This window comes from Neovison vison, chromosome 7 (genome assembly GCF_020171115.1).
Source record: "Neovison vison isolate M4711 chromosome 7, ASM_NN_V1, whole genome shotgun sequence".
Taxonomy (NCBI): domain Eukaryota; kingdom Metazoa; phylum Chordata; class Mammalia; order Carnivora; family Mustelidae; genus Neogale; species Neogale vison.
The window spans coordinates 119,295,784-119,319,000 of NC_058097.1; the positions used below are offsets into that span (position 1 = coordinate 119,295,784).

The 23,217-nt window shown below is 52.5% G+C and overlaps 1 protein-coding gene across 1 annotated transcript; it reads right to left on the reverse strand.

Annotated features, from left to right (window-relative positions):
• Positions 1-746: 746 nt before the first annotated feature.
• ADAMTS8 (ADAM metallopeptidase with thrombospondin type 1 motif 8) lies at positions 747-20,859 on the reverse strand. Its single transcript, XM_044258215.1, has 9 exons — positions 20,655-20,859; positions 12,783-13,022; positions 11,350-11,485; positions 10,521-10,688; positions 9,263-9,564; positions 6,788-6,971; positions 4,190-4,362; positions 3,893-4,068; positions 747-2,199 (listed from the first exon to the last, which is right to left on the reverse strand). The coding sequence occupies exons 1-9, from the start codon at positions 20,829-20,831 to the stop codon at positions 1,629-1,631; spliced, it is 2,127 nt and encodes a 708-aa protein (XP_044114150.1). The 5' UTR covers positions 20,832-20,859; the 3' UTR covers positions 747-1,628.
• Positions 20,860-23,217: the final 2,358 nt, after the last annotated feature.

Genomic DNA, 23,217 nt, shown 5'->3' on the forward strand with positions numbered 1-23,217 from the left:
GGAAGAGGGGAGGAGATACAGAGTGGAAGTTGGGATTTGGGGGGGCTCTCAGGAACGTCTTGGGGGCAGGTGGGCAATGCAATTCTGTGTAGAAAGGACAGAAGGGCCACCTGGGGGTCTCAGTCCATTAAGCGTCCGACTCTTGATCTTGGCTCAGGTCATGATTGTGAGATTGAGCCCTACATCGGTTGCTGCACTGGGCATGGGGTCTGCTTAAGATTCTCTCTCCCTCTCCCTCTGCTCCTTCCTCTGCCCTCTCCCTCCTCCCCCTTTTCACACACGCACATGTGTAAGCGCATTCTCTCTCAAAAAAGAAAAAAAGAAAGAAAAAGTTGAGTGGGGCCATTGCAAGTGTTGGGGTCAGAAGAGTTGCGAGGTGGGGATAAAGTCTGACGTGGAGAGAAGGGGCTGAGGTTGTTGGGATGATGGTGCTCAGAAACATTTCAGCATTCCTCAAGTCCTAGGAGAATCTGGTATCTCTAGCTGGTCGGTATATTAAAGGGAGGATGGGGCGTTTGCAGAGGGGATGGGATAGTCTTCCTCGAGAATAATGAGCCCAGAGGCATCTCACTGCCACTGCCACCTCCAAGTCGGACATTTCCCCTAGAGCTGTGGTTCTTAAACCAACAGGCTCCACATTACCATGGAACTTGCTAGAGATGCAGATTCTCAGAAACCCCGCCCCCCAGCTCCTGACCCACTGACTCAATTTTTTTTTTTTTTTTTTGACTCGGAAACTCTTGGTGTAAGGCCCAACAATCTGTATTTTAAGAATCCCTATAGATGATTCTAATGCCCATTGGAGTTGGGGAACCACCGGTGTAGATTATAATGAAGAGTTGCCGGAGGGAACCAGATTCAGCAGGAGGGAGGCCTGAGAGCCTGAGGCCAGAGGCCAGCTTCCCTGGGCGTGTTCGAGGTTAGCTGACCGAGTGTTAGGCCCCGTCCTTGGGCTTTGGGTCCTTGGCCCTTTCCAAAGAAACATTGAACCAGCTCAGACCACTGCCTTGGCACAAGATCACACTTTAGTTCAGAGACACATTTGCATAAATACTTGAAATGGATCCACGCCTGCAGGTGGAGGCCTGAGAACCCGCGGCTCGCCACAGTCCTGCAGCTCTGCAGCCCCTCCGGCCATGGAGCTGAATGCCGAGGACAGTCACGGTCACTTCTAAACACCGTTTGGGGGCACAGCTAGGGCGCTTTGACATTCATCATTATCCTCCCCACTCTGCACTTCTCTTTTACTAAGGTTTTTCCCCTCTGAGGTAGATTATTTATCGGGGAAACCAAATAGGAAAACTTTTTTTTCATTTGACTCTGCTAGTCCTTTGCAAACAGGCTGAGTCTCCTGTTTGGGTCAATAAGCGTATTTTTTACCTTTTAACCTATACCCTCTACCCGAACCCACACTAGGTCCAACCCGCCAGATAGTAGACTTTAGGATCTATCGTCTGCATCCTCGTCTCCCCATTAGGAATTCATGCCACATGGAGGGGCTGTGGCAATGACAGGCCTGGGTAGACCATGCCACCTCCACAAGTAGGGTCCCTGCAGTGGGTACCCTGGTCTGTGCTCCAGCACCCCGAGTCCATGAGCACGAGACCATCCCCCCACCCTGCCCAGGATCACAGCGGGCAGGGCTGGCTTCCACAGGGCTTGGCATCCTCAGGCTTCAGAGCTTCACTGCAGGTGGTGGAGGCCTGGCCGCTGGGGTCCCGGCACTCCACGGTCCGCCGCTGCCAGCCGGCTCCACAACTGCTGGAGCACTCAGACCAGTCCCCCAGGACCCACTGTGCGTTGAGCAGGGGCTGGATGACGTTGGTGGTCGCTCTCTCCTTGCTGTTCTGTGTACTGAAGTTCACGTCATTAGGAACAAAGAAGGTATACTTGACTTTGGGGGGAAAGACCTCACCAGGGACAGTCAGGAGCTGCACGGTCAGAGGCTCGGGCAGGGGCCGGAAGCTCTGTAGCCGCTCCAGGGTGGCAATGGAACCGCTGTATTTAAGGATGGTCCCCTTCACCAAGATGTCCTGCTCTATGGCAGAGATGGCCAGGTTTCCATTAAGCAGGTACTGCCCATCGGCCGTCTTCAGCGCCAGGTAGTTGCCATCGTTCTGGACCCCTGGGTGGCTCCGTTGTTTCACATCAATGTTAGTGGCACCAGCCGGGATGGTCACAATGTCATTGTAGCCATAACTATGATAGGAACAGAAAGACACCCTGAGGACCCAGCCTAGCGCCTCAGCAAGTTAGCGTGCTGAGGTCATAGAGCATTAGCAAAGCATCAAGTAGTTGCCCCAAAGTTCCTCATAACTACAGTGGAGACCAACAAGAATGTTTTGCACATTGGGATTTTCAAGGGTTTTTGCTTTGCTTGGTGGCTCTGCTTCAAATGTTCGCACTTTGGATGTGTGAATCTGGATATCAGCATCCAGACATCCCAGAAGGGCTTGCCAAGCTGTCTGGGTGCTGCCGAAGCTGGCAGCTCTTGGCTCAAGTGAGATCTCAATCCTGCTTAGCTCCCCGCAGGGCCCTAAACCTTCGCTTGGCCCCCTGCATACCCAGAGTTCAAACCTATGCAGAAAAATCTGCTCCACACAGCAGTCCCAGAATCCGACCAGAACCGACATCTCTCTCTACCTCTTAGAGCCTATCAGCCCCTAGTATTTGGTCCATAGGGCCCCAGGTCAGGAGCCAGAGTGAGAAAAGTTGCTTCTAGTTGCCTTCCTCTGTGTGTCAGCTCTACTATAGCTCTAGGACTTTACGTGGGATGGAGAAACCTTAGTTTTTATTCTTCTCTTCTGGGGCGAAGTGTTTGGGTTACAAAGGCTGGGAGGAAAGCAAAGAAGATTGAGGACAGGCAGTTGGTTCTCTGTTAGTCTTGCCTTCAGCCCACTCGGGCTAGCTGCTGAATCTAGGGCAGCTTTGAAAGGATCCGCAGCCCCATATGTCTAACGCCTATGAGAAAGCCGGCTAACAGACCCAGGATCTGAATATCCCACACCACATGCTTCTTTTTTCTATATCCCTTGAGTTTAACTTTGAGGCCTGCCACGTTGTCTGCTGTTCTGTTCTCCTAGCTGGACGAGGTGAGAGATGGAGAGAGACCAAGAGGGACACAGCATGGCCACATAACTTATGCCGTGGCCCTTCCTCTCTGGGAATCGTATGCCATGGCAGGAATTAAGACACCTGGGCTCTGCTCCTGGCTGTCATTAACTATCAGTATGACCTCAGTCATGTGATCTTTTTGTGGCCTTGGTTTCTTCATCTGTAAATTGGGTATAAGAGTATTGGCCACCTGATAGATTTATTTTAGGAATCAAATGAGGCCATAGAAATGAAAACACTTAAGAAAAAAAGAAGTGAAAGCTCTTCAATATTAGGAATTTCATGAACATATGGCATTAAGGTCCACAAAAGCATCCAGAGTTCTCAGATTCATGAAAGCAAGGCCACCAAGACCCCCTTCTTCAGACCCCCTTTTTGAATGATCCACCTGCAAAAAGGATGGGACTCACTGGTGTAGGGTGGGGTGTCCTTCCCAAAACAGGCCCAGAAGTGCCATTTTCTGGCAAGGGCCCAGGTTACTCAGCAGAGCTCTATGGCCAGTTGACTCAGAGCTGACACACCCCTATCCTTAGGGCCTCTGGCTGCCCTGTGCCCCATCCGCTCTACGGGGCAGACCTTGAGCCAAGTGTTCCGCCCATCTCATGACTTATTATGGTGATTCTGAGATAGAGGGGACTCCCAGTGCTTTACAGAGAAACTACAGCTCAGGCCCACATGGGTAGTAAGTAGCTGCCACAATTCATATTAAGGCCAGTGTGATGCTGAAGCCTATTCTACTCTTGTAGAACCTACGCACAGAACTATGGGTGAGACTCACCTGGAGGGGTTGAGGGAACCAGACACCTTCCTGCATGAATTGCCTTTGCCCCCACACACCCCACATTTGTCCAGCTTTCTAGGCGAGTCCACCACGTGGTCACAGCCAGCCTTGACACACTGGCCACGGACGCAGATGGCCAGAGTCTCTGGTCCACACAGGGTGCCATCGATCACCTGCAGCAGGGAAGTGGAAGGTAACAGAGGGCGTGGTGTGTACAGAGGCAGCCCATAGGTGGGGTCGGAGCAGGGGGCCTTCCTCCTCACCCGTGGTTCTGAGCTCCAGAAAGATTCTCACCTTGGCCTCAAACACTTTGAATTCACTCCTTCCCCGGGCTCGGCAGAACAACTTGCAGCGGTCCCGGGGGGACACCCCTGCATACTTGGGGACCCACTGTAGGAGGTTCCCATCCATGTCAGTGTAATTGTAGGCATTATACTTCTCACACTGCTGCTCCCTGAAGCTTTTCCCTGCGAAGAGGAAGACACGGTATGACGTTGACATACCTTGCTGAAGCAGGGAGGACCCAGCAGCAGAAATGCCAGGATTCACGGCCCCTTCCTTCCTCCTGGTTTTGATCCAATCCCAGGACATAGGTTCAGTGTCATCTGGGCCCAACGTTCCTAGACATGTTCGACCTAGGTCTATGTGGCCTGGAAAGGAGCCTCCAGCCTCCAGCTGGGCTTTCTGCGACAGATATCCTTTCTATTTGGGGAAGATACCAATGCTGTCTTATAGATGAATACACTTAGGAACAGGGGACAATCAGTAAGCTTGAACAATCCGTGGAGCGTATTTTTGGGCCCTGCTAATCATGCTCTATTTTGACTTCCTTGGTGCCTAGGAACGTGTGGCCAAAGACTGTCAGATCAACATCTCTAGCTCTGACCTTGCCCCTATTACAGCTCACCTGCTGTAATTCCAGATGTCTCTGGGGGACCTCCACGGGTAGCGGTGCAATTACCTCCAGCTCAGAAAAAAGCCCAACCCCAAATGGTTCCTCCATGAACTGGTTTAGTTTTCTTTTGGGGATACTGCCACATTTTGGTGTGAGACGGGCATCTGGTATCCGCTTAACACTTGAGTATCTAGATCGACTATTTCCAACCTGTCCTCCTGTCCTACACACTATTTGTGACAATCTGTGATTTTAAGTGTCTCCTTCCCACTCTCACCATCTGAGTCCACCTTCCTCAAGCCCAGGCCTCTTGGTTTCCTGTGAGACCTAGTACCCAGCTTCCTCTCCCATCCTGCTTCATGCTGCTTCCAGAACAGTCTGTCAGAAGTAAGAAATGTTCCCCACACCCCCAGATCCTGAAATTAAAGCTGCTCTTACTACTGAGATTCTCTATCCTAGCTGTATCTCTGCATGGCCTATGGAGACTTTTCAAAACACAGATGGCCCTACCTTCCTCCTGAGAGTCTGATTCAATGCATCTGTGGGGTCCGGGCCTCTGTGTTTCAACAAGGTTCCCAGGTGACGTGACGGGACAGCTGGCCCAGGGAACCTCCAGAGACCATTTCAGCTTTCCCAGATCTTTGCTGTGCAGCCTTGAAATGTTAGTGGGCTGCTTGACTCCAGCCGAGTGAATGCTAGCCCTCACAACCTCCTCTCTCCACGTGGGCATGTGTCCTCCCACACCCAATCACCATCTCCAGCCTCCAGGCCCTGCACAGCCTTGACTCCCTGTGAAGCTTCTGGCTAGCCCAGGCTTTTCCTTGCTCTGGATTCTGCATAAGAGGCGGCCCAAGCCTCAGAGCTTTAGGCTTTATTTGCTTTGTAAAAGGCATATGGATATCTAAGTAGCCTGCAAGTTCTCTGAGGAAAAGGAGCATGCTTTGTGCTTTTTTACAAAGTTATTTGCAACATCCATTATAGTTTGAGCCACACGAGAGGCACTAAAAACTACTTATTGATGGAGAGGCTGATCCTGGGGTAACTGAAATCACAACGTCTACCTTGTGCCTTATCTTCATCCCTCCCCTTCGTCTCTCTCTCCCTCTCTCCACTGTATATGCCAGGCAAACTCTCATGATTCCAGGGCAAAGTTTCTAGAGCCGCATGCCACTGCAGATCCTTCCCGTCTTGCAAAACTGCAAAGCCTACAGATTTCCTCATTAGACACCAACCCAATGTCAGTGTGTCTTTGCACTTGGATGCATCTCTCTTAAAACTCTGCTTGTCTTTTGCTGTCTGCCAATATTTCCTGGAGTTGCACAAAGGGGAGTTGGATGGGATGGTGGGGAAAAACTGCTAATGATTCCCTCTCACCAGTTTTGCTGCTACCCCTGCTGCCTCTGAGTTAATGTGTGTGCTCTCTCGTGGGTACTAGGGGGGTAGGAATGTATGTCAAGGGGAGGTAGAGGCAGTGCTGCTCCCTAGTAAGCTTCCATCAGGCAGTTGCCACGGCCTCAAGGGAAGATGGGCAACTCTTCTCAGCAGGAATGTGCATTAGAATCAGATTCAGAAACGCTCCCTCCACCCTGGGCTGAATGTTGGCTAGAAAGACAGTGGAGGTTTGGCTCTGACACTTGCTTTGGAAAACACTTCTATTCTGCACACAGACGAGGGTTCAGATGCCTCCAGAAGGATTATTATCTGAGACGTTAGCCTCTCTGCAGAGCTCCTCCCAACCCCCTGAATAAGTTTGGTTGGGAATGACATCCTTGATTTCCACATCTTGGAAGATCAGGGCAATCTCTTTCCTTGGCTTTGCTACACTCTCCCAGCACAATGAGAGTTGGGGCCATTAGGGTTTGTCCTAAAACTTGGTGCCTTTCAGGGTCTCTTTATGTCTGGCTCCCAGGAAAGCTCTGCATCCCGGGAGACCCACCCTACTTCCTGTCTGGGGATCTGCTACAGTGACAACAGTAGTGGCTGTCAGATCTGATTACCGTCAGGGGGGCATTCTTCTGTGTGGCATGACTGATACTTGGCTCTCCGACCCAGGCAGTATCTTCCTCCGTTCTGAGGCTCAGGGTCCTTGCACTCACGGTGTGAAAATTGAACTCCTCCTCCACAGGTCCGGGAGCATTCTCCCCAGGGTCCCCATGGGGCCCAGCCTCCATCCACCACAGCCTGCAACACACAAGGCCACACTGAGTCAGGAGCAGAGGTGGGGAGGCCTCAGCTCTCAGTGTAACAAGGGGCCATGGCCCTGACCTCCTCATCTAGTTATGCTCATCCTGGTGGGTGTTGTTCGGTAAACTGCCTTAGTCATTTTTTAGTGACTGTGTGGCTTACTTGGAGATTGGCCTCTTGAACACAGAGGATGTGCTGGACTTGTTCACTGCTAACTCCCCAGTGCCTAAAAACAGGGCCTTGCCATTAGTGAGGTGCTTGGTATTAGTTGTTGAATGAAACAACATTTTATAGAAATAAAGTTGGGTCTAATGCAGCAGTTCTCCATCAGGGCCATTTTTATCCTTTTGGGGACATCTGGCAATGTTTGAGACACTTTGGTTGTCACAGTTGGGGAGGGTGTATGTTGCTGGCCTTTAGCAGGTAGAGGTTGGGGTGCTGCTAAGCATTCAACAATGAACGGCCTACCACAAGCATCCAGTAATGTGCGTCCAACAATGAATATCCAACAGGGAACATCCAACAATGAACATCCAACAGGGAACATCCAACAAGGAACTTCCAACAATGAACATTCAACAATGAACATCCAACAGGGAACATCCAACAAGGAACTTCCAACAAGGAGCATCCAACAATGAGATTCTAACAATGAGATTCCAACAATGAATGCCCAAGAATGAGCATCTGACAATGAACGCCTAACAATGAAGAAGACAGTCTCCTACAACCAGCACTTATGTGACCCCAAATGTCTCTGGTGCTGAAGTTGAGAAGTCCTTATTTAAAGGAATAATTGCTGGGAGCTGTTGCTATTGGTCTACCGGCTCCCAGTTCCAATGGTAGGATAATGCCTGGGAAATCATCAGAGTTGCTTCCATCCTTACAATCAACCTATGAGAACAAACCTTTGCCCTTGATTGCTTCTGAGTTTTAGAAAGGGAAATACTTGTAAGAAATAACAAAAGTAATACCTGCTTATATAAAAAATGAAAAATACAGAAAAATATAAAAAAGAAAACTTAAAAAAAACCCACTACCTCAGTAAAACCACTGATGGGATTTTCGTCAATAATCTCTCACACTTTTGCTCTGAATAATCATAAAGATGTGATGTTTTAATTGTACATAGTTATGATTCTGTCACATGTATAGTGCTCTATGATCTGTTCTTTGCCCTTAAAAATAGACGATAAACATCGTCCCATGATCATTCCATGTCAAACTCTCCCTGAATTGAGCTTGGCTCCGGCGCTGGGGAATGTTGGACAGACCTCCTCCCCTACTCTCAGTAATGTGTGAAGCACGTGCTTTGGGGAGGGAGGGGGTAGAAAGATTCAGTACAGAGAAGAGAAGCTCAGTATCTGGATGGGGAGGATGAGAAGAGGCTGAGAATGGATCTGTAACCGCTGGCCTGGATCAAGCTTAGCCAGAGTGGGGCTTACCTGAGCCAAGCCGGATGCTGAGCCTCAGAGTAAAGGACATGCTGCTGAGGACAGCGCTCTGGAGAGTGAGTGCTCAGGCCACCCTGGTGATTCAGGGCTGGGCCCAGACCAGGCCGTGAAACTCAGCGGATGCTGTCTCATAGGCAGGGCTCAGTGACTCGCAGTAAGAGAAATGTGCTCGGCCTCACAGTTTGCAAGTATTAAGAGCAGGGCAAAGAAGCGAATCATTTAAAAAACTCTCACTGATGTTGCCTTGGTTTTTCTTGTAAGTTTACTTTGTCCTAGGCCAAGTTGTCTCTGGCTGGCCAGAGACAGCTCTGATTCCCTCTCTCCTCCGGAGTACGGAAGGCTCACCGTCTCATTCTCCTGACCTCTGAATACGAATGCAGCTCCGACAGGGGTGGGCTAGGAATACTTTTCCCTCAGCTCTTGATCGAATGTTCCTCTTCTGCCATCCCTCTGTTTGTTTCTAATGGAATTCATAATGGACTCCCTTTACTGAATGGCCACAATCGGGTCTTTGTGCCGGAAGGCTTCATGCCTATCTCCTACCCTCATAAACCTTCAAGAAAACTCCAAAACAGTTCCAAAGGGGGAGTTCCCAGAATGCCCTGAGCACAAGCGGCATCATCCATTTGCCCCGAGTCCGGCCTCAAAGGTCTTCTCTTGAGTTTGGCTAAATAAGCTTTGCTTTATTTGTTAAAAGAGGAATGATTTTACTCAGAAGTCATAGTTGCAGCCTGGTCCAAAGTCTCTTCAGTCATGGCTCTCCAGTGTGGTTTCCTCCTGGAAAATAGCCCTCCCTTCTCTTTCCTCCCACACCCCCCAGTGGCCGTCCCTCACCTTGGGCCTGTCCACTTCCTCCTCAGGCAGACAGCTGCCATCCCAGCAGAGGTGCCGAGGCCCACAGGGCGTCCCATCCGCCCATGGCAGACTGCCGTTCTTCGTGTGGCAAAGGGGCTCGGCGCCATCCATGTGGCACCAGAGCTGGGCGCAGACGTCCTGTGCTGAGGTGTTGGGGCAGTGGCGGAAACCCAGGCCGAAGATCTGCTTGCACTGCTGGTCCAGCTCATAGAGGGCCTTGCGGCCTGGCAGATCTGACGGGAGGGGCAGGGCCGAGGTGGGGGCATCCAGGAGACAGTCTCCTGAGAAATGGAGGTAAGCAGAGGAACAAGAATGATGAGCAGGGGTTTCCTCCTCTCAGCTCCCCCATGGTCTCCCACGTTACACTTACATCCCTACTGATGGGGTGTAAGGCCTAGCCATCATAGTTTCTTTGATCATAACCTAACAACGGTCAGCACTCAATCATCTAGATGAGCTTATCCAATTTTTGACTGTCAGTTAAGTACAATTTTATTAGGATTGAATGTTTTTGGTTATCCAGAGCATTCTACATACATGCAGTGTGCACCTAGGGATTGTAACTGCAATACTGGTCTACAGCACGTATAATTGGGGGCGCATATGTGCTCTCAGAAACCATGGCATGCAAAATAAAGCCTAAGGACTGATGTTTTGATAATCTACTAGTTTTGTATCTTAGGTGTCCCTGTCTCCTTCGATGAGAACAACCAAGGGTAAGTTGTGTTTCCACTGCTGTACTGAGTAAGCCAAATGGTTTTAACCCAGCACGTCACCCACCTGTACTCCCTATCCTTGCACTCCTACTGACCTGTTCCCTGCCTCTTTGCCATTTCTGAGCTACTGCACAATCTATCTCTCCAGCCCCGATGGTTTCTTTTCTCCTCCGTACAGCATCCTTCCATTCCTTCAAACCTCCAGACAAACCTTCTCAGACTAATTCCACTTGCTCTGGGATTTCATCTAACTTAGCTCAGCACGCTGGCTGCTGGAAGACAGGGCAAGGAAGACTATGCTTGGCGGGGATGGTAAGCCTGCCAGTGGCACACGAGGCGGGGTGAGGAACACCTCTCTGATGTCGGTTCTACCTGAATCGTCTCTACGGCTCTGTGAAAGAGCTCAGCCAGAAAGTGCCTAGGTGCCAATAGCACTCCAGCAATCACCGGGGCAGGCAGGGCAGACCCCAAACACCAGCAGCTGATGAAAAAGAAGCAAAGAGAAGCTGAGGGACACCTACCGTGTCCCCCGTCCAGGAGCTCTGTGAGGTACATGGCACTGCAGGGAGACCAGGGCAGCGTCTTGTTCAGGTGGACGAAGAGGGGTGCCATCATGTGGTGTTTACCCATGGGCCCAAAGAGCCGTGCACAGGGTTTGGAGTCATCATGCGGCATGCTGAGGACGTGCCCTGCAGGGGAGAGAAACCCAAAGCCCACCCTAGCCAGTGTCCACTGCCCTCCTGCTCGCCCTGTCCCACCCCAAGGGCTCCCCCCATGGCCCAGTGCCCCTCTCCCTCTCTCTGACCCCTCTCTCTCCGCTGACCAAAGAGGGCGTCTCAGGGGACAACTGGTCACCAGCTCCTCACAGGGGCGGCCATGTCCTTATTCCTTAAAGATTTTTGGTTTGGGCTTCACTCTGGGCTTTTCTCTTGCAGAAAACCTGGGAACCTTGATATCCCTTTGTTTTCTGCCTCAGCCTGTCCTTGTCCTCAATGAGTCACTCCCTCACATGGCGCTCTTTGCAATTGATCTTCCCAGAATTCTTACCGTTACTGCTTCGCTTGGGCAAAGCATCACAACTTTACCCGAGTGTTTATTTCATTTTGGCCTTTCCCTGGTGACACCTGATGATGGTCCAAGACCCTATTTTAATATTTTGGCCTCAGTTCAGGGTGGAAATGGAGAAAGCACAGTACCTATTTGCATATAATCACTCTGTCAAAACTCTGAGTGGAACCTGGTCAAGTGTGAGAGCTGCCTCTTCCTTAGCCCCTGGGCTGGCCTGGATTTGAAAGAGGCTCTTCCCTTGGACAGAATACAGTCTAGTCAGCTTGGCATGGGAAGTCTTACCGAGCTCGTGGGCCAGGGTGTAGGCTGCCTGGAGCCCCTCATCCTCGATCACAGAGCAGCTCTTGTTGGGGTCGCAGATTGTGCCAATGTCCGCCACACCCAGGGTGTCACACATCCCCTCCTTCCCACAGAAGTTCTGCTTGGTGGAGAGAGTGAGGGTGTGACAACAGACATACAATAGGAAATCTTCCTATTTCTGCTCCTCCTGAGTTGAAGGAAATCTTTTTTTTTAAAAGAGAAGGGTAGAGAGAGGGAGGGGAAGGGACAGAAGGCAGGGGAGAGACACAAGGCAGGGGAGAGAGAGCATCTCAAGCAGACTCCATGCCCAGCACAGAGCCTGACACAGGGCTTGGTTTCACAACCCCATGACCATGACCCGAGCGGAAATCAAGAGTCAGACGTTGAACCGACTGTACCACCCAGGTGCCCCTAAAGGAAAATTTTTAAGCTGAAGGCCCTATTTCTTTGCAAAGGCCACTCATGTGAGGAAGTCTACTTCTTCTTCTTCTTTTTAAATAGATTTTATTTATTTCTTTGACAGAGAGAGATCACAAGTAGGCAGAGAGGCAGGCAGAGAGCGAGAGAGAGAGAGAGAGAGAGAAGCAGGCTCCCTGCTGAGCAAAGAACCCAGTTCGGAACTCGATCCCAGGACCCTGAGATCATGACCTCAGCTGAAGGCAGAGGCTTAACCCACTGAGCCACCCAGGCACCCTCTATTTCTTTTTCTACCTTGGTGCGTCCTACGGCCGGCTGGCTGCAACTTTGTGTCCTAGAGTTGGTGTGTCCTAGGGCTAGCTTGGTCTGGGAGTCAGGATAGCATAGTTCTGAAGAGTCCTGACCCTGCAGCAAGACTGCCTAGGCCTGACTATATGGGTGCCACCACTGTGGGGGTGGGGGCAATCTGTGCCTCAGTTTCCTCCGTTGTAAAATGGGCCTGCGTGGGCTTGTTGTGAGGACTGAAGGCATCAACAGGGCTTGGCACATGTTATTAGATTTTCCAGTCTTCAGGAAGCTATCTGTTTCAATTGCACAGCTAGGAGGACAAGCCTCCTTGTTTGGAGAAATCTCGAGGGTGACCCCCAGTTTCTTGCCTCTGTGTTTAACAATCATTGTGGTGGACCTCCTCTCTTCATTCCAACTCCAGATTTTTGCCTGGGCAGTTTGAGTCCATTTCCTCTTGCTATGACCTCAGCAGACAGCTGGTCACAAACTTTTGGAAAAGAGCCCTTACGAGATTCTTCTCCTTCCCTTGCAAATACCTCACACTTGTCCTCATGACCTCCCCCTCATCATTCCACACACGAGGCTCCTGGCGTCCAGCTGGGGCCAGCAGGGAGACATTTCCCATGTTTGGGCAGGCCCTGTGGTCCTCCCTTTGATCCGCCCATCCCGCCTCCCTTCCTGCCTGGGCTCTCTGGAGCCAGCCCACGGACCTGTCTGGTGAGCAGAATGGCCGTGTCGAAGTGTTCTGGGTGCCGGTCACTGGGCTGGTTGAAACGCCGCTGCCAGCTGCAGAAGTTGCGCAGGGTGAGCCCCCCATTGTCAGACACTTCCGGGCCCCACTTTTCATCCTCCACAATCAGCACTTTTACCACCATGAGGTGGATGGCGTTTTTAATGCTGGGGTGCTTGTAGATACGGGCCGCCACGGACATCAGCGTCAGGATGTGGTTCTGTTGGAGAAGAGGGAGCAGGGGGAGGGAAGGGTTCAATCTCCCAGCCCATGGCCTTCTGCCTGCTGCCACCGCCCCTCAGTGTGCCAGGCTCTGTGCTGGGCACTGGATATACGCCATTTGCAGAAGACTCACAAAACCCCAGAGGTCCTGGCCTGATTTCTTTTCATTTTACATATAAGAAAATTGGAGGCTCAGTAAGTGGCCCAAGATCACAGAGCTAATAGTGCAAAGCCAACATCAGAACCCAGATGGCTGGGCTCCAAAGCCTGTGCCTTTAATGTCTTGACCAGCCACATGTGGCTGTGTAAAACGGAGTTAGTTAAAATTCAATAAAATTAAAATTACAGTGCCTCCACCACACTGGCCACGTTTCAAGTACATCAGTAGCCACCTATAGGTCAAGGCTTCTGTATTAAACTGAGCAGACAGGACATTTCTAGCATCACCAGAAGGTCCCATGGGACTGTACTCATTATTCTGCTTTAACTTGAACACCCAGCGCCTCCCTGCCAAGTATCCCCATCCCCTCTCTGTTCTCAGCCCAGAAGCAATTACTGGAGTGTTCAGGGTTAGCAGAATGGGTCCCTTAGAAGCCAGTGGAGCCTCTTCCTGTGCCTGCTGGGGAAACTTCTCCTCTTCAGGATGGGCCCTGTTAGCCTGAAATCATTCCAACAGGCACCACTCACGGCAAGCCTGCCCCTGTCACCAGACCCACACCTCATTAAATGGGCACGCTCACTCTGTGAAGTAGGCATTGTCATCCCGGTTTTATAAATGAGGGAGTAGAGAGGTTCACATGAGTTAAATAAGCTGTCTAAGGTCACACAGCTCTGAAAGCCAGGACACCAGCCCAGGCACGTCTGTCTCTGAGGCCTACACGCTTCAAATGAAGTTTCCCAGTGCTTGACTGCTGGGTTTCTGGACAACCACGAAAGGTTTCTTCCTTTCTGCCAGGGGCTTGAGAGGAGGCAGTGGGCTTAATGAGAGCCAGGCGCTGAGGATCACACCTGCTTCCAGTTTTGCCCAGGCCAGCTGAAGGAGTTCACATCATTGCTTGGCCTCTGTCCTATCCTAGGCCTGCCAACTGCTCCCAAGGCTTTGGAGGCGGCCAGATGGAGCTCACTCTCCTGCCTCAGGGACCTGTAGAAGTGAGTCCTCTTGGATTGTTTTGCAGAAGAGAAAGGGGCAGAGGCACGCATGCCTTCAGCCGGGAGTGTGGCCAACCGAGCTGCCATTCATTTGCCGTGCTCCCCGTTCCCTAGGGCACCATCTCCCGTAAGCCTTTCTTTTTTCCCTCCTGTGGTCTGGAAGGTAGGAGTGGAAGGAGGGGCAAAGAGGGTGAAAGGCTAAAGAGGGACACTCCGTCGGTTGAGGCCACGTGTGGGAGTTCCAGACGAATCCTATTATTTGTGAATGGGATCTGTCTGTTCACCTCACGGGCAACAAGCCAGGTATTTTGTAAGCCCTACAAACAGGGGTTGGCAGGTTTCTTAGCGTGTCAAGCACTCTCGCTATGTTTAGGCTGATGTAAACATCTTATCAGCAAAGCTGAAACTTGGCGCTTGCTCCTGGAGCTGGATTCCTGAGAGAGAAAAGCAATCACATCATTATGCAACTGGGGGTGAGGGCTGAGGAGTGGGAGCTTGCTGAGGCTGCTTCCTGGCCAGGCCTTCGCTGTTCCCAGGGGGCAGACAGAGTCTCCTCTCTCTTGCCCTGGGAGAGGTTGAGTCTGATGGGCCAGGGACCAAGCCCTGAAATGTCTTCAGAGCTAACCTGCAACTCTCCGCACAAGATCTCTTCACTTTGAGTCTCAGTTTCACAATCTCAGAATTGGGGAGATGATGTTTTACCAAGAAGATGTTAACACAAGAGCATCAGTCCTGGAAGGTTTGGGTTTAAGAGGGCTCAGCGTTCTCAAGTGACCAGATCAGACTGAGGTTCTGGGGCAACGTGGCTGAGTGGGGACCATGCACCCCAGTGCCACAAAGGGTGTCAATTTCTGTGCAAAGGAAGAGGTGAAGCATCAGGGGAGGCTTCCTGACACTCAGAATTTCAGGGAGTCTCCTCTGCAGGTCAGGTAGCTCAGAGCATCCTCTAGACACTAAATAACTATCAGGTGAGTGGGCTTCAGAGCCATTTCCCATCAAGGAAGTGGGTTAGAGTTGGGAGTATTTGGATGTCCTCTGGGTGCTATTTCAGAAGACAATTTTCATTGCAAGAAAACTGCAAGGACTACACAGTCCCAGTGTTTCTGTTAAAATCCCCAATCCTGGTTCTACTCACCTCCCCTTTTGTCTTGCCTTACTGAGATTTTGGAGGTGGGAGGTACTACCATCCCCACTGTTAGCTCCTCTGGGAAACCATGGCAGGGATGCCTGATATTTGCAGAGCATCTTATAGATCCCTAGGGGAAGGACACGGTGGGGGCAGTAGCTGAGGGTCTGAGAGCCTATGAGTCTTGGCCAGTATCCTGGGCCAAAAGGCCAAGCCTGACTTAGAATTCCATGGAGAGAGGGCTCAGGAGCCAGTCAAGGAGAAGGTCAGGTGGCTCACTCCCTCACCTGGTGCCTATTTATTCTTCTTTGTGCACCATTGAGGTGTGGGCTGCTTGCTGAAGAATGTGAACGAGATGGCACCCCTAGTGGACTGGGGGAACAAGATGGCACCCACCATGGCAGACAGCCTCCAAGAACCATCTCAGGCAGGTGGGAGCCCATGACCAACCTGGCCAGGGGTGGTCAAACAACCCTGCTCTTGAATGACTTGGGGACCTCATGCTCCTGATTCTCATTAAGAAAAGGCATGATATTATTTTAGGCAGTGTCCTTCTTCATTGGTGCCCCTACAACCTGAAGAAGAGAAAGAAATGGCCTAGGCAGCTGGGCTGGGTCACAGCCTCTTTGATTCTTTGTGATACAACTCAGGACATTCCTCCCCCAGAGCTCCCATGGCAGCCAAAGCCAACTGCTGTGGGAGTCTAGAAGTCTGGCCCTGGGCCAAATGCATTTCCAGCAGCTCCTGTACTCAGAAGGTCATCCCTATGCTTTGCTTATTTGCTCTTCATACCGTGGTTCCGTCACTGCTTCTTGCAGCACTCCTGGGAGAGGCAAGGAGAGGAAGAGCAGCATCATGGAAACTCTCTGACCTCAGCCACTGGTGCCCTACTTTTCCTACTGGGGGGTCTCTCTGGGGCCCAAGACTGCTGAGGAGGTGGTGAAGAAGCAAAGAAGAGTAAAGAGGCAGTTGGAGAAAAGAGAGGGTCCTGCACTGATGTCCTTCATCTCTCCTTGTTCTCAAAACAGCAGGGGGCAATGTCACCTCTCCCAAACCACACACACTTAGCACAAGGAGTCAAGCTTAAACACTCTGAGCAGAGCAAGCTGAAAAGGAAGGCCTCCCTGCCGCGTGGGACAGCAGAGCTGACGTGGCAGTGGACTGACTGCGAAGGCACATCCTACCCTGACAAACACAAACATCCTACCCTGACAAATCACCAAAGGCAACTTCAGGATTAGCTACGCTTTGTTGAGCACCTACTATGTGCCAGGCACTGGGTCAGGTGCTTTCCGTGTTTTATTGTATCCTCCAGGCAATGCTGGGACATTGGTATAACTGTTCCTATTTTTCTGGGGAGGAAATCAAGGTCCAGAGAAATTAGTAACTTGTTCGGGGACACTCCGCTATATCGATGATCCTTCAAAGTATATGTTCTTCATCACCCCACTGACTGCCTCCTCTCCTCACTGCTACAAGGACAGCCACAGCATAGCCAAAACAAACCCAAAGCAGGCCAGCAAGCAAGCCTACCCCTGGCATTGTCTATACCTGCGGAGGCAGAAGTGGTCAATCAAAGACCTTTGAATATTAAGGCACTTTCTTTGGGAAAGACTTCCTATTGTTACTCATTCTGACTGGAGCAGACAAAAGACACATAAAAGACTCGTTCGCTTGCTAGGAGGGGAACACAGTTCCCACGTGGACATGTCTCTCCCCCTTGAAGATGTAGGTAGCTACAGAGCAATTGGGGCACGTGTGTGCTTTGGTTATTTTCCAAACCAGGATGCTTTTGCGAGTGAAGACGACGCTATTACTAATCATGCCAGAAGAGGCCTAAATGGAGACTGTGCTGGGATCTGTGATCACTTTAGTATTAGGGCTTGTGGAAGACATTTTTCCAGAGGTTATGGGTAAGGGGGAGAAGGAATGGCTGGGATTTAACCCTCTCCTGAAATCACTTACGGGTAGCCTGACATCTTGGGAAAACTATGGTTTCCTCTGGGGATGAGGAGTGCCCCTCCCTGGACCCTCTGCTCAGCAGAGGATGTAGAGCTCGGCTGGCCGGTGATACACTGGCGGGTCGGAGTTCTAGTCTGAGCGTGAGGCGCGGCTCTGCCCACCACACACTGCTTTCCCCGGGGCACGTTTGTCCAGGCAACAATCGGCAGCAGCCGGATGCAGACAGAGTTAATGGCGTCTTCTGAGGTGGTCCCTCCTTTCAGAAAGCCCCCTTTGTCTGAGCTCATTAACTCTGAAACCAGATAAGAAGGTGGGCGGCAGGGGCCCCTTCTGTCAAGGGATTAAGTGAACTCAAGTGTGCCGAGTTCTGGAAAACTTCATTGTCGCTTCACAGTGTGACCAGCCTGGAGCATGGCTAATTCTTTCTGTTGGCCTTGAAGGTGGTTTCTTCCCAGGATAGGGCCTCCCACTTTGGCTGGGCATCTTTGGACTGCTGGATTCCGCGACCCATTCCCATAATATAGACAAGTGTAGGGGGTAAGCTGAGCCACAGTCACAGGCCCTCCTTCCGCTAAAGAAACCTCATGGTACAATAATAAAGAGCACTGCCCCCAGATTCAGGAGACTGGGGTCATGACCCAGCCCTGCCGCTTACCAGCTGTGTGACTTTGAGAAAGTCACAGATTCCCTGTGAGCTCTACCTTCCTCCTCTGCCTCTCTCAGAGGTATTTCTGCTGAGGTGATGCATGCAAACCATTGTACAAACTGAATGCTCTCAGAGAATGGCTTCCCCACTGAGTGATGAACTTTCTAGAAGACTCATCATGAAGTATCCTCACTGATGCCTGCATTAATCCTGATGACCTGGGTCTGGCTTCACAGATGAGAAAATGCACCCTCCAGGGGGTAAATTCTCTTCATCCTTACTGTATACCTCAAGTTGCTAAGACATCCCCAAATTGCCTTCCATCCGTGTCAATGAAGTCTCCAGGAGACTCCCTGAAGAATAAAGAACTGGATTCTATTTCAGGGAGACGGGTCTGGGCAGGGAAGGTCTTGGGGAACTAGAACTTGACATTCATTCTTGTCTTGACTGAGCTCATGGACCTGTTTAGGAAGGTCAAGGGACCGAGCTAAGAAGTTCAAGTCTATTCTGTGGCATCTCCACAGCGGGTGAGCAGTCAAAGCAGAGGGGTCAGTGGGAGGTCATAGGAGCAGCCGTCCCTCAGCCCCTGCCGCATCCCAGCTTGGTGACAGCAAGGGTGTAAATGGGCTGTGACATAATGAGACCAAGGCGGGGGTGATGGAGCTGGTCCAGCCGAGAGCACTTTTCCTTTGGGTGTAAGACCCGGAAGTTGGTACCCTAGGGAAAGGACCTCAGCCTACACAGGGGCCTGATGTGCTCTTCTGACCTACGTAGGCTGGCTGGGTGCAAGGTGTGGGTCTGTGAATGGCCCAGAAATGGTGTATGTGGAGGGGGAGGGGATGGGATAAGCTGCCCCTGTCATCCAGCCAGAAATCTGGGCACGCTCCTGGGTGTCTATGTGAAGAGAACCTGGGGAAGACCCAGCTCAGCCAAGTACATCCTTGAGGTAAATACTCAGTATCTTAAGTTACTAGGTGATGGTGGGCTGAGACAGCTAGACGGTAGCAAAGCACTAGAGAAAACATTTTGGCTCTAAAGTCTGAACAGTCATTACATTTTCTGATGCTTCTTTGTGTTCTTGTTGTCTTTCCTATCTCCTGGTTCTCAGGCCAAAGTCAGAACCTGGTTCCTGCATAGGGACGGGCTCAAGCATCTCAGCTCTGGGTTTGCAATGATTCTACTCTCAGCCTCTCTCTGGTAGAGCCACCTAGTAGCCAGGTGTGGTCGTCCTAACCTGTGATGGGAGAAGCCCTGCTAGCCACCCTCTTGAGGACTTGCTTGGGGAAAAGGAGTCAGAGGAGTCAGCTGGTGCCTCCCCCGCTCTCAGGGTAGTCAGGGAAGCGGATATTCAATCCTCATAGTCTCGAAGCCCATTGGGAAGACTGCACTGATGGCTCAAAGCTGCCTTAACGGTGCTCTGGGAGAAGCGACTACTACAACAGTGTGCAAAGGGGCCTGCTCCTACAGGAGCCAGGGAAGCAGTCCATGGACCTCTCACCCCCAGCTCTTCCCAGCCTTCCATCTAGATGCATTTCCCAGGGATTGCAGATGGATAAAGATGGCATGCATCTTCTAGATTGTTCTGTACCACTGATGCAGAAGCACTCAGTAACCCCCAACAGTCAGGCATAGGCTGAACCTAGAAGAGGGCTACTGGCCAAAATTGCCATTATGGAAAAGGCATTAACTGAGCTGCAGCAATGGCCAGGAACCCTGGGGCAAGCATCTCCGAACTCTGGGCAGATCAGGTGTTCTCTACCTAGCACACCTCTGGTTTTGTGCTCCCCAGGGGAAGAGAAAGCACAACTCTCTCCCCGAACTCTTGTACTTCACCAGGTTCTTGGGGAAGGAGTTGGGACATGGGCTGACATAGACTTCTCCTGCCAAGGCTGCACCTCTCTGACGGCTAGTTTGGCTACAGGAGTTGTCCCCTGAATTCAGTTTTCCTGCCCAAGCTCAGGAGAAAGCTGTGTCTGGGCTGAGAGCCGCTGGGGAGGACCAAGGAACATTAACTGAAAGAGCTCATATCCCCACTCCCTTCTCCCCTCCCTTTTCCACTGAAGCTTCAGTTTCCCAGGCTGAGCCCCCAGGCAGAAATTCTGCTCCCCTCCCTTTTTTGTGCTGATGCGGGCACTGCCAAGTTCGGGCCAGGGCCGAGTGCCAGGTTGGCAAGGTAGTCCATGCCCCTTGATCAGAACCAGCTGGGCACGCAGAAGTTGGGCAGCCCCTTTCCAGGTTCAACTCCCTCCAAACAATATCTTTTACTTATGGCAACCTCAGTTCTGTCTGCAAAGGGAATGAAATAGACCCATCTTTCCGTCCCAGCTGACTATCCTTGGGAACCTCTCAGGTCTGGACACAGTGGAGGGCTGAGAAATGGAGGGTGGGGTGGATGCTCTTCCCAAATGTTCAGTTATCATCTCTGTTGGGAGAGGCAGGTGCCTGGGGGAGGGGGCGCGCTTTAAAACCCACTTTAGTTCAGTTTGCCAAGTGCTGAAGGAGATTCAGGATGCGAGGGGTGAAGGTGGGCAGCAAAGGAGGAAGCACCAGGACCTCCACTCTAAACTGCAAGGGCCGCGGGGCGGGGTCTGTAGGTGGCCCAGTGTCAGAGGTTAAGAAAAGAGTTTTTGCACTTTCTCAGGAAAGAACCTTGTTGGGGTCGGTCTTGGGAGGATGAGGAACTGTAAAGAGATGGTTTGGGAGGCTCTAGGAGGTGGCTGGGGGCCTCCAGGCAAAGTGAGTCCTACCTGTAGGTCGGCTCCATAGAAGGCAGCCATGGACGCATCGGCCACCAGCAGCGTTTCCACGAAGCGAGCCTCAGACACAAACCGCTTGGTCCTACTCGTGGCCCCCAGGGGTGGTGGCAGCTCGCTGGCGCCTTCTGCCTCCTCTTCTTTGCCCCCTTCCTCCTCCTCCTCCTCCATTTCCTCCTCCTCCTCCTCCTCCTCCACCTCTTCGCTCTCCCGCTCCTCGTCTCCTCTCTCCTGCCTCTGATCCTCTCCCTTCACCTCCCACTCAGGTCCTCCGGGGAGGGGGTGGGCTTCAGAGGCGGCGAGCCCGGGGGTCTCACGGCGCGCCCCATGCCCCCAGCGCTGCAGGCGGTGCGGCTGGCGCAGGGAGCCCCCTGAGCCCTGCGGCTGGATGGTGAACTCCTCGCCGTCCAGCAGGAAGGAGCCGCTCAGCCCGCGGCACAGGCTGACAGCCGCCAGCGACTCGGGCTCCCCATTCACCGTGCCAGAGAAGAAGCAGTCGCGCAGCTCCTGCTCGCCCCCGGCCGCTGGGCCGGAGCCCCCGAGGCGCTCGATCTTGAACTCGGGCGCCAGGAAGCTGGCGTCGGGCTCCAGGCGCAGCACGAAGCCCTTGCCGAAGGCGGACAGGTGGAACGCGAGCTCGCCCGCGCTGCCCGGCAACCGCGTGGGCTCCACCAGCTCCGAGGCCTGCCCCCGGGCGCCGGGCCGGGCCGGGGCGCCGCGGACGAGCGGCGGCGGCGGCGGCAGCAGCAAGAGCAGCAGCAGCGGCAGGAGCGGCGGCCACCGAGGGGCGGCGCGGGGCATGGGGGCTCCGGCTGCGGCGCGGGAGAGGGAAGAAGGCGGCCCGGCGCGGGCAGGTGTTGGCTGCGCGAGCGCAGCCCGGCCGCTCTCTCCAGGAAAAAGCAAATCAATCAGCTCGCTGGCCGACTCTGCCCGTGGGGGCCTGGCGACGGCGGCGACAGCGACAGCGGCGGTCCCCGAGCGGCCCCTCTGGCTGGCGCAGGCCGCTCCTCCCGCGCCCGCCCGCCCGCCGAGCCGAGCGCGAGCAACTGGCGCCCCGGTCCGCGTGCGCCGGTCCTCCGCCCCTGCCCCGCGCGCGATCCGCTCGCAGCCGCCTCCTGCCTCCTCCCCACCCCGGGAAGCACCGAGTGGGCTGCCGAGCCCTTCGTATTTATACTTCCTTCCCGGCTTTGACATAAGAGGTTTATTTTTGATCTCTCACTATTCCCGTTTCCCCTCCCCTGGGATCAGAGAGAGAAACTGAAAAGAGGGAGCGAGAGAGGAGAGAAAAAAATTTTTGGATGAAATGTAAAACCAATCAGGAGTCAGCAAGACTCGCTCCCCCCACCCCCCTCCGCAAGTGTCAACTCCAACTTTTTTCCCCTTCCCTTTACGCGCGGTCCCACATTAACTCCTCCAATGCTGGACTGGCTCTTCAGGCAGAGTCCTTCGGGAGGTCCCAGTCGCTATCTCCTTTAAGGCCAAGTGCCCAGAAAACAGCCTCCAAGAGGCTTCTGCACTGCCCCCAGAGACAGTGTTCCAGCCCTGCAGAGTCACTCTGGGGATCTGACTGTCCTAGATCTGGTGTTGGGGATCCAATGTGTAGAAGAGGGGTCTCCGGAGAGGTTCCATAGCTTTTCATTGTAAAGCAAAGGATGGAGGTAGGAAAGGTCATACTAAAATCCTGCTCCCCACGAAAACCCACATTTTCACCACCACTGCCGTTGAGAAAAAATACCACAAGGTTAACACAACCAAGGACTCTGATACTTGCTTTATCCAGCGGCTGCAGGGCAGAGCCCAGCACAGTGGTTAATTACCAGACGTGTGGCTGGTAGCAAAGCAGAATCTGGAGGAATTCCCAGAGGGAAGGTGAGCGTTTCCCTAGGACGGCAGCAGATCTTCAGCAACTGCCTGTTGGGGAACACTTGATCTGAGTGCTGCTCAGGTCCCTGGGGGGGGGGGGCTTCCTGAAAGGTGGCAAACTCCCTCTCACGGCACTGCCCATAGCTGTGGGTGCAGATGTGTGAGAATTGATTCTTTCTGTCCCACCCTGTCATCTCCTCCTAGGACGATAGGGGACTGCATCCCAGAGAGAGCGCGGAGTGGCATGATCTACAGTCTCCACGAAGGACCACAAAGCCCAGTCGTTCGTGGCACCCCCGTCTTAATGGCACAGCTCTGAATCTGATTCAGTGTCCTGTTCTCTCTAGGTATAGGCTTTAGAGTCGCCCCTCTCTGCCCTTGTTCTGAGTTGTCAGTGCGGGAGATTCATAGGGACTGGGACCTTTAAGTCCTTAGCCAGCTCCCCTATACCCAGCTACCCAGTTCTCTGCCTGTGTTGGGAGTACTGAGGGTTGAGATCCTTCTTGCTTTTTAGCCCATGAACTGATGGCTATTCAACATGCATGTGAGACCCTTAGCGCTTTGTCACCTCCAAAGAGGAGGCTCTCACGAATGCAAAAATACTTCTGTGACTACAGAACTGGGAGGAAACCCTGCCAAATTCCCTCCAAGGGTCCCCTCTGTCTACCTTCTGGGAAACACAGAAGAATGGCTT

Coding starts and splice junctions, on each gene's coding strand:
- ADAMTS8 (XM_044258215.1), bottom strand. CDS start 20,831: ATGGAGGAGGAGGAGGAGGAAGGGGGCAAAGAAGAGGAGGCAGAAGGC. Junction 9,565..10,520: donor GCTCCTGGACGGGGGACACG/GTAGGTGTCCCT, acceptor TCCATTTCTCAG/GAGACTGTCTCCTGGATGCC. Junction 4,069..4,189: donor TCAAAGTGTTTGAGGCCAAG/GTGAGAATCTTT, acceptor TCCCTGCTGCAG/GTGATCGATGGCACCCTGTG.